This window comes from Henckelia pumila, chromosome 4, assembly GCF_033568475.1.
Source record: "Henckelia pumila isolate YLH828 chromosome 4, ASM3356847v2, whole genome shotgun sequence".
Classification (NCBI taxonomy): Eukaryota; Viridiplantae; Streptophyta; class Magnoliopsida; order Lamiales; family Gesneriaceae; genus Henckelia; species Henckelia pumila.
In genome coordinates, this window is record NC_133123.1 from 124,441,165 (window position 1) to 124,452,340 (window position 11,176).

At 40.7% G+C, this 11,176-nt stretch overlaps 1 protein-coding gene across 1 annotated transcript; it reads left to right on the top strand.

Moving 5' to 3' along the window:
* Positions 1-4,307: 4,307 nt before the first annotated feature.
* LOC140861680 (uncharacterized) lies at positions 4,308-10,022 on the top strand. Its single transcript, XM_073264699.1, has 8 exons — positions 4,308-4,766; positions 4,859-5,054; positions 7,230-7,438; positions 7,556-7,650; positions 7,897-8,372; positions 8,505-8,761; positions 9,476-9,589; positions 9,696-10,022. Exons 1-8 carry the CDS (start codon positions 4,308-4,310, stop codon positions 10,020-10,022), a joined length of 2,133 nt encoding a protein of 710 aa, XP_073120800.1.
* Positions 10,023-11,176: the final 1,154 nt, after the last annotated feature.

Below are 11,176 nucleotides of genomic sequence, written 5' to 3' on the forward strand. Positions count from 1 at the left end.
TACCCTAATTGAGTAATTAAAGGATTAATGCTAATTAATTGAATTGGGTATCGGACGGATCGGAAGCTCCGAAGGCACGATCGGAAGTTCCGAACAGGATCGGAAGCTCCGATGAGCGATCGGAGGCACCGATAGTATTACGTCAGGCATGACGTGTGGTTGGATCGGAAGCTTCGATCAGGACCGGAAGCTCCGATCACCCCTATCCGGAGCCAACAAGTGATATGTTGACACGTGGCAGATCAGGATCTTCGGAAGCTCCGATGGCAGGATCGGACGTTCCGATCGAGGTTCGGACGTTCCGATCAAGGATCGGAAGTTCCGATCGTTGTCTATAAATAGAAGGCCGAGGCTTCACTTTCATTTGCCAATTTCGAGTTCTCCTTTCCTTTCTAGTCTTCTTAGGCTTGGTCCGGAGGTCGGCGAGGCGTTCGATAGTCGTAGCGGAGTTGTGCCCAAGTTCTGGAGGCATCGACATCAAAGGGCTAACGATGGACGAAGGTATAGCTTTTGCTTCCTATTAATATTTGGGAGTATGCAATAGCTTAGTTAAGGCTTTTAGAGCACTTTAATGATAGTAGTATCATTTGGCAGTGTAGAGCAGACTATAGGCGTGGACCTAGAGTTGGTAGAGCTTGCTCTGTTTTGAGGTACGAAAGTACTGTTCGAGATATCCTGACTGAGTATGTATGTATTATGTGACTGCATGATTTATATGCCATGATATTATGCTGCATTCATTTTCATCTTGCTGTATCTCTTTCGAGATGTCTGTTAGTAGGGTTGTACCCTATCCTATTAGTGGATGGACTTCCATCGATATGGGTCCGGCGTATCCACGGTTATCTCGGTATGGGAGCCACCTCCTGAAGCGACGGCACAGCGTGCTACATACCAGGGCCCGGTCTGTCTCTGTTATCTGATCCTTGACCTCGAGTCTATAGGGAGTTCACTTTGCATGCATGTATACTCATACTCTCGCACTGAGCGTTTTATGCTCACGTCTCGCACTCTGTATTTTTCTGGACACCCTATTCCATGGGGCAGGTTTGCGATTGGATGAGGAGGGTGGATCCAGGAGGGGCTAGTCAGTGGTTGGCCAGCTAGAGCTTCGCTTAGGTTTTATTACTGTTGTTTGGGTTTATACAGCTATTCGATTTGGTTGTATATTTTTGGATAAATTACAGATTCCTTTTCTTGGGGTTGTAAACTTTTTATGGATTCCGCAGTTTTATTCTGATATCTGTTTAATTAAGTTAATTGCATGCATAATTTCTTTTTAGTAGGTGATCCAGGTAAGGGTCACTACAGGTGCTACCTGGTTACCTCTTTGCCTCCACAAGCCTGCTTCTGCTCCCTTTGCGTGATTCATGGCATCCTCAAAGTTGTTAGGCCTGTTGGTGTTTACCAACGTGAAGACGTCGGGGTTCAAACCATTGATGAACTGATCTGCCTTAGCTTCTTCATATCCGGCAATTAGCGGTGCAAAACGCAACAAACTATCGAACTTAGCCACGTACTCTTCAATGTTCAGATTCCCTTGCCTCAGATTGGCAAACTCTGCTCCCTTATCTTTGCGATACGAGATAGGGAAAAACCGCTTATAAAATTCAGATTTAAAAAGATTCCAAGTAACTTCCGTACCTCTACTCTCCATTTCTTTCTTTGTCATGATCCACCAGCTCTTAGCAACCCCACGTAGCTGATGAATGACTAACCTGATTCTGCGGTCATCTGTGTAGTCAATGGAATCGAACAACTGATCGATATCATCCAACCAACTCTCGCAGTCAACTGGATTTTTTGAACCCATCAACAACGGCGGATTGAACGACTGAAACCTCTTCAGCAAGGTTTCCATAGGCGTTGCTGAAGCATCCAACTGATCAAATTCAGTGCTAGCTTGCTCATTCGCTGGGATAACTGGCGGTGTGTTTCTGTTTATCACTCGACGAGGACCCATCTGATAATCAAAGGTTAGGACACGAGATATCTCAATCGCTACAATCAGTGCCCTTACAACCGCTTGGAATACCAGATACCAGTCGATAACAGAAATAGTTATATCTCAAGTAGATCATGCTTTATAAATTAAATCACATAACCATGTAATTCAATAATTCTCAATAATAAAGCATGCTCGCATGGAATTAAGTACACAGTTAAAATAATTCAAACACATGCGAGGAGCTAATACATGCAGACTCGATCTACCCGCTCACTCTAGTTCGACCAAGAATCTTATCTCTCTGATACTACTTAATGTGAGACCTCGTTTCTAATCAACTAATATTAGACAACAAGTGATATGTAAACAAGAACCCAATAATATATTTTTTTTTTAAAAGGAGGCTCGCGCGCCCGCGCTGACATCAGCGCGCCCGCGCCTAAGCCCCGCAAAAACCAGCGCGCCCGCGCCTAAGGCAGCGCGCCCGCGCTTATGCTGCGTAAAAACTAGCACGCCCACGCTCTAAGTAAGAGCGCCCGCGCCCATACCTCGCAAAGAGGCCGCGCGCCCGCACCAACAACCGCGCGCCCGCGCCGTCCCCTCGCCCAGAAAAGTTAAGGCACTGAAATAAACTCAATCAAAACCTAAACACTTGCATTAAGAGTATTTGACATGCCAATAACAATACAAGTAAGGTTTAGGGAAGAGAAACATTCAATACGGTAGTACCTACATTGATTCATGCTTACAAAACAATTACGAGAAGTTCGAATGTTTAAACACGTTCGCAAAACATAACTAGGTTGACATGCTGATTCGACTTCTAAACGAGTCTCAATTCTATCTCTTGCTCTGGACGCTAACCAGGTCTATGCTGACTTGATCCTGCCCTTCCTGTTGCCAAGTACACATACAAAACAAAGCAACAGCCGGATAACCGGTGAGAATGATAATCCCAGTAAAAGCAACATATCAAGTAATACAAAAATAAACATGCTTTCAAGACAACAACACAATCAATAACAACGTAATGAAATGCATGTCTTTAAACCGGGATATCAAATCTGATAAACAAAGGATTGATGTTGTGCTTTTGGGATCCCGAGGATGAGATCACGTGACGACTCACCGACTCTCCCAATCGAGGTGGTGCCACGTATCCCACTCCTCTAGACTTTGAGCAACTATAATGAGTATGCTAGCACTAGGCGCAACGACTACGTCCTAGGCCACTCGAATATATCTCCCAAACGTCTAACAAAAGGGTTGTTCTGCCCATCGTAACAATAGTGCTGGTTCAATATGAATGCATATGGGAACAAAAGGAACTTAGCCATATAATTCATTCAAATAATCAACAAAATACAGGTTCCATAAACTAGAACCAGTATCGATGCAATATGTGATTTTAAGGGAAACTCGAGAACCAACTGTCCCGAGTATGCTATCCCGCTACGATGACTGCTTTTACCTTTCAATGTCGTAGATCCAACTCCGGACAAGCTACAACAAAAGATTGTATCAACAACTATACAACCTAAACAACAAACAACGGTTCAAGGAAATCTCTTTACCGATCTTTGTCCAACTCTTGACGATCAAAATCCTGCTAACACAAGGCTCGACAAACTCCAACGAATCTGTTCAGATACAAATCAAAGATCAATTACCATGATCGACTTACAAGCCAAGTTCAACAACTTCAAAAACAGTTCAAATCTCCAAAACTCAAACCGACGGCATAACGGCTATAACTGAACACACCGACAACGCAGACAGCAGTAAAAATAGCGATATAACCTCATAACAATTCTAAGACAACCAAAACAAGGCAATCCCAACAAATCTCAAATCACAATTTTTGAAAATGGCTTCCAAAAAATCATAACAATTCCGAACGTCGCTCAAATTCAAAACCGACAGATAATAGACGATCAGAACTCTGTAGAGAACAACATACTCGAATCTAGAATGATTCTAACAACATCCAAAAACTAGAATGTATCTGATCGTAGAAAAACTTACGATATAACAGAGCTCTCACTGCAGTGATCGATAATCTGCCTTCAGAAATAATTTCTAACGGACGGATCGAGCTCGGACTGAAATCTAGAAGATTGAAAAGGTGATGGGGCGTTTCAATGGAGGAGGAGCCGGCTAAGGAAGGAGAAGGATTAAAGAGAAAAGTCAAAAGTTGAGTAGATAATATATAAAATCCACTATTTGCGTTTTAGTCCCTGAAAAATCCAATTTTTGCAAAAAGGACCCTGATCAAAATCAAGTCGGCTCGTGAACTCTGTAATCTCCGATTAACTCAAATAAACTCATTTAAGATAAAAACGGGGCGTTACACTTGCTGATGCTCTTTATAAAGCCAAGGGTGCTGAAGCTGGTATCTTTAGACAAAAAGGAATTCCGTTCAAGCCTCAACCATCTCCACAACCAAAGCCACCACCAATACAACCACAAGCATCCTTTCCTCAACAGCAAAGCAGGTATGAAGGAGGTCGCAGCAGTAGCAACAAAAAGGATCGGTTTAGACCCAAAGGTAAACAGTTCAAGAAGCCAGGAAGTAGTTCCTCTAGTTCTGGTGGTTCAAAGCCATATGGATCAAGTCAGGGTTCAGGGTCTACAGGTTGGTTTTGTAGCAAGTGTGGGGGAAGACATTCTAGTGATGCTTGCAAAGGAGTTTCTGGAACTTGTAATCTCTGCAATCGGCCTGGACATTATGCTAGAGTGTGTCCTACACGTGGACCATCACAGGGAGCAACTCAAGCTGACAGACAAGCTCCTGCTGTGCATTCCTTCCAATCTTCAGGTAGACCAGCTTAGAGTAGACAGGGAGAAAGTCAGAGTGTAGCCCAACCTTCACGATAGCCAGCTAGAGTTTTTGCATTGATAGAAGATCAGGCACAGGCAGCACCAGACAATGTGATTGCAGGTAATTGTGTTCTCTCTGGTTATCCTGCTTATGTGTTGATTGACACTGGAGCATCACATACTTTTATAGCTGAAAAATTTGTTACAATGCATGCTTTGCCTGTTGAGCATTTGTCTTCTGTATTTGCTATCTCATCGCCTATGGGAAAAGATAAGACATCTGCAAGTATAGTCAGAAGTTGTGAGTTACAGTTTGACAGTAATGCAATTGAACTTATTGCATAGTACTTGGTATGTCTGATTTTGATTGTATTATTGGCATCGATACACTAACCAAGTACAGGGCCATGGTTGACTGTTTTCATAAGATTGTCATATTTAGACCGAACATGGCAGATGATTGGAAATTCTTCGGTAAGGGTTCTCGTGCTAAGATTCCTTTGATTTCTAGCTTATCTATGAAACAGTTATTGCAGACTGGTGCTGAAGGATTTCTAGTTTATGCATTGGATGTGTTGAAAGCTAGTCCTGTATGTTGGAGAACGGCGATCAGATCAATCATAATTGATACCCGGTGCAGCGGAAGTTTAAAAATTTTATATGGAACGATTCCATAATGGGTATCAAAACTTTACGATTAAATTGTGTGTGTAAAAATTAAATAAAAATTATAAATTTTTACCTCCAATCTCGAATCGAGATTATGGACACCAACAGATTACTCTGCTCTTGTTGTATATCCCTGGAACTGATGGACGAACTGTTCTTCAATCAGGTCCACGAACAGAGATTTAATCCCTCTGATAGATTGCACTAGAAAATCTTTCAAAAGTTTCTACGAAGAGAATTAACGAATTTGATCCGTTAAACCAGACTGCAAATTCAAAATTCACAGGCTGGATTTTCCCGACAGAGAGAGGGAGGGGGCGGCCACTTTAGAGAGAAAACAACTAGGTTTTCGAAAATTGTGACCTCTGTTGTGTAATTTCTGTACTGCAATAACTTATTTATAATGTGGGCTGCTAACAGCTTAGGGCCCATTAGTCATAAGTTCAAGCCTGACAAGCAAAGCCCGCATGTTCAGAAATTAATATAAAATTCATCATGACTCCGATTGATAAACCGATTTCACCAATGTGCACAGAAACCATTTTTGCACCTTTTAAAGTCAAGATAAATTTTTCTGAATCCGAATTCTGTGATTTCCAAAAATGCCCATCCCTATGTCATTTTAGGAAATCTTACTCCTCTACTCTTAAATAAGAAGTCCCACTTCTTTGTTCATTAAATTTAACTATCTCAACGGGGATTAAAAATCCATTACTCTGTGTAACCCTCAATGGTTCAGGGATACAGCTAGCCGTGGGCTCACAACTCCTTGTGACTCGGAACAACAATTTCCGACTTGCCCATCGAATCATGGTAAGAGCGCCTAGCAACATCGCCCCATGATTCCCTAGGTATCACTGATAGTGCCTGCAAGAACCAATAGATTTTGGTTAGCGTACAGTACGGTCCCTTCATCCATATATCCCGATCGAATCAACAACCATTGGTAAATCGAGAGTCGTTCGAGATTCGATAACTATGCAATACATCTTGAAGATCAAATAGTGACATCGCATGTGCTACTAAGAAACCATTTCTTAAAACACATCATGTACTCTGGCCAGAGATTCGTCACACTAATATCTCCTCAGATCGCATAGGATATCCACACTCGCAAGTATGTGGTGAATCCTTGACAACAAAGCATCGACTCCTATATGTGTTGTAACTTTACCCAATCCCGACACCTAATGACCCCAATAGAGTCGGTAAACGAGTCAAAGCACAGTACTAGCATATAGAGTCTCAATGATGTTTCAAGTAGTAAGGACTAATGGTGTACAACCAAAACCGCGGACTTTATCCACTCGATAAGTGATAACCACTTGGAAAGTCCGTATAGGGTAATTCGATCATTCATCGTATGAATATTCATTTGCATGCTTCGAACATCTCTATGTTCCTTACCAATGAAACGTGGTACTCTGCATCGCAAATGCTAGTCTCAAACTCGAGCGATCCTTATCCTTATTATCGGACGGCTCAATCGACTAGGAACTATTTAGAATATACAGTGACTATAAGATGTGTTTCATGATAGACATCCCCATGTACTACCACATCTTACATACACTATAGTATATTCAAGGTCTTTATCAAAACAACAATAGTATATCACAATATAACAATATGATGAAAGATAAAGTCATTACCATTAATAAAAGTGTAAATTATATTAAACAAAATATTGTTTATACAAAGAGTCATCAAAGCCCTTAGCCACAAGTTGGCTCACCGGGCACCCACTCTTTCACTGTATTGGCGGATATTCCTGTTATATGTGAGTTTGCAGATATTTTTCCGGATGAAATACCAGGATTACCTCCTATGCGTGAGATTGATTTCAGTATTGAGTTGGTACCAGGTACTTTGCCTATCTCTAAAGCTCCTTATAAGATGGCACCACTTGAACTGAAAGAGTTGAAAGATCAACTTGAACATTTGCTGAACAAAGGTTACATTAGGCCAAGTGTGTCACCCTGGGGTGCTCCGGTTTTGTTTGTAAGGAAAAAGGACGGGTCGATGAGATTATGTATCGACTATCGCCAATTAAATCAGGTCACGATAAAGAATAGATATCCATTTCATCGAATAGATGATTTGTTTGACCAATTGCAGGGTTCTTCCATCTATTCAAACATCGATTTGAGGTCTGGTTATCATGAATTGAGGGTCAGAGAATCAGATGTGTCTAAAACTGCTTTTCGAACGAGGTATGGCCACTATGAGTTTATAGTAATGCCATTCGGTTTAACAAATGCTCCTGCTGTCTTTATGGGTTTAATGAATAGAATATTTCAGAGATACTTAGATGAGTTTGTTATCATTTTTATTGATGATATTCTGATATATTATAAGACTAAGACTGAGCATGCAGAACATTTGAGGATTGTTTTGCAGATTTTGAGAACTGAGCACTTGTATGCTAAGCTGTCCAAATGTGAGTTTTGGTTGGACAGAGTTATTTTTCTTGGCCATGTTATTTCAGGAGACGGTATATCTGTTGATCCTAGCAAGGTAGAGGCAGTTATTAACTGGCCTAGACCTACGTCTGTACCTGAAATTCGTAGTTTCATGGGTTTAGCCGGGTATTATCGCCGATTTATTGCAGGATTTTCTAGCATTGCAAAGCCGATTACCCAATTAACACAAAAGAATACTCCGTTTGTTTGGACACATGAATGTGAAGCTAGTTTTGTGGAGTTGAAGAAACGGTTGACTAGTGCACCTATATTATCTATTCCATCAGGTACAGGTTTTACTGTTTATTCTGACGCTTCCAAAAAGGGTTTAGGTTTTATTTTGATGCAGCGAGGTCATGTGATAGCATATGTTTCCAGGAAATTGAAACCTCACGAGATCAGATACCCAGTACATGATCTTGAGCTTGCAGCTATTGTCTTCGCATTAAAGATTTGGCGTCATTATTTATATGGTGAGACCTTTGAAATATTCTCTGATCATAAAAGCTTGAAGTATCTGTTTTCTCAAGCTGAGTAAATTATGAGACAAAGACGTTGGTTAGACTTGCTGAAAGATTTTGACTGTGAAATTAAGTATTATCCAGGGAAGTCTAATGCAGCGGCTGATGCACTGAGTAGAAAGGTATGTGATTTATCCTTATCTACTATGCGTGTCTCTAAGTTGATTGAAGATTGCTGTGTTTTTGGTCTGAATTTTGAGACAGATATACTACTTGTACGGGTGTATGCAATCACAGCTGAGCCGGAGTTGTTTGTTCGAATTAAAGAAGCTCAAAAAGCTGATCAGAACATTCAGAATTCGATTGAAAGAGTTAGGACTGGACATGAGTCAGAGTTTCAGGTTAGCATGGATGGAATTTTTTTTGTTAATCGACGTATTGTTGTACCTGATATTGCAGAATTGAGACAACAAATTCTGAATGAAGCTCATTGCAGAAAGTTTAGTATCCATCCAGGGGGCATAAAAATGTATAATGATCTGAAACAACAGTTTTGGTGGAAAAGAATGAAAGCTGATGTGACAAAATTTGTATCTAGATGTTTAAACTGTCAACAGGTAAAGGCTGAAAGGAAGCGCCCAAGTGGTTTATTGCACAGTTTAGCAGTTCCTGAATGAAAATGGGATCATATTACTATGGATTTTGTCACAAAACTACCGAGATCTTCGAGAGGATGTGATGCAGTTTGGGTCGTGATTGATAGACTGACTAAGTCTACATGTTTTATTCCTTATCAGATGACATATCGTCATGACCAAACGGCCAATATTTATATCAGAGATGTAGTGCGACTGCACGGTGTTCCTAAGTCGATAGTATCGGATCGAGATCCTCGATTCACTTCACATTTCTGGCATAGTCTACAGGAAGCTCTGGGTACTCGTCTACATTTGAGTACAGCGTATCATCCTCAGACTGATGGGCAGTCAGAGCGTACTATACAGATTCTAGAAGATATGTTGCGAGCTGTAATACTTGATTTTGGTACGAGTTGGCAAGAATCTTTGCCACTTGTTGAATTTTCTTATAATAACAGCTATCAATCAAGAATTCAGATGGCTCCATTTGAAGCACTGTATGGTAGAAAATGCCGATCGCCGTTGTTTTGGGATGATCTTTCTGAAACACCGGTTACAGGACCAGATATGATCAGAGAGATGTCTGATAAAGTGAAACTGATACAGATCAGAATGAGAACAGCGCAAGATTGACAAACAAAATATGCAAATGCGTAGAACTTTGAGTTTTGAACAAGGTGATCGGGTATTTCTGAAGATATCTCCTTTTCGAGGCACTGCTCGATTTGGAAAGAAGGGAAAGCTATCACCAAGGTTTATTGGAACTTACGAAATTCTTGATAAAGTTGGTGATCTTGCATACCGACTAGAATTACCTCCAGCACTGTCAGGTATTCATGATGTATTTCACGTGTCTATGCTGAGGAAGTACGAGCCCGATGCTTCCCATATTCTTCGTCCAGATGAAGCTGAGTTGGATGAAACATTGAGTTATTTCGAACGTCCTATTCAAGTCCTTGATCATAAGGAAAAACAGCTTCGAAACAAATCCATTCCACTTGTTAAGGTGCAATGGAGTAGATGAAAGAGTTGATGCCCCGCTAGCCAACTTGTGGCTAAGGGCTTTGAGAGTCTCTTTTTGTAAACAATCTTTGTTTAATATAATATACGTTCTTTAAATGGCGTTCACTTTATCTTATTATTATATAATGATATACTATTGTTATTTTGATAAAGACCTTGAATATACTAAAGTAAGATGAGATAGTGAATATAGAGAGATCACTGTCATGAAACACATCTTATGTTCACTGTATATTCTAAATAGTTCCTAGTCAATTGAGCCGTCCACAAATAAGGATAAGGATCGCTCGAGATTGAGACTAGCATTTGCGATGCCGAGTACCACGTTTCATTGGTATGGAACATAGAGATGTTCGAAGCATGCAAATGGATATTCATATGATGAATGATCGAACTACCCTATTCGGACTTTCCAAGTGGTTATCACTTATCGAGTGGATATAGTCCGCGGTTTTGGTTGTACACCATTAGTCCTTATTACTTGAAACATCATTGAGACTCTATATGCTAGTACTGTTCTTTGACTCATTTACCGACTCTATTAAGGTCATCAGGTGTCGGGATTGGGTACAGTTACGACACATATAGGAGTCGATGCTTTGTTGTCAAGGATTCACCGCACACTTGCGAGTGTGGATATCCTATGCAATCTGAGGAGATATTAGTGTAACGAATCTCTGGCCAGAGTACATGATGTGTTTTAGGTTACTTGGTTTCCTAGTAGCACATGCGATGTCACTATTTGATCTTCAAGATGCATTGCATAGTTATCGAATCTCGAACTACTCTCGATGTACCAATGGTTGTTGATTCGATCGGGATATATGGATGAAGGGACCGTACTGTACGCTAACCAAAATCTACTGGTTCTTGCAGGAACTATCAGTGATACCTAGGGAATCATGGGGCGATGTTGCTAGACGCTCTTACCATGATTCGATGGGCAAGTCGGAAATTGTTGTTCCGAGTCACAAGGAGTTGTGAGCCCACGGCTAGCTGTATCCCTGAACTATTGAGGGTCACACAAGTAATGAATTTCTAATCCCCGTTGAGATAATTAAATTTAAAGAGTTAAATTTAGTGGATAAAGAAGTAGGACTTCTTATTTAAAAGTAGAAGGAGTAAGATTTCCTATAATGACATATTGATGGACAT

Coding starts and splice junctions, on each gene's coding strand:
- LOC140861680 (XM_073264699.1), top strand. CDS start 4,308: ATGCTCTTTATAAAGCCAAGGGTGCTGAAGCTGGTATCTTTAGACAAA. Junction 8,762..9,475: donor GACATGAGTCAGAGTTTCAG/GTTAGCATGGAT, acceptor TCAAGAATTCAG/ATGGCTCCATTTGAAGCACT. Junction 9,590..9,695: donor TCAGAGAGATGTCTGATAAA/GTGAAACTGATA, acceptor GTATTTCTGAAG/ATATCTCCTTTTCGAGGCAC.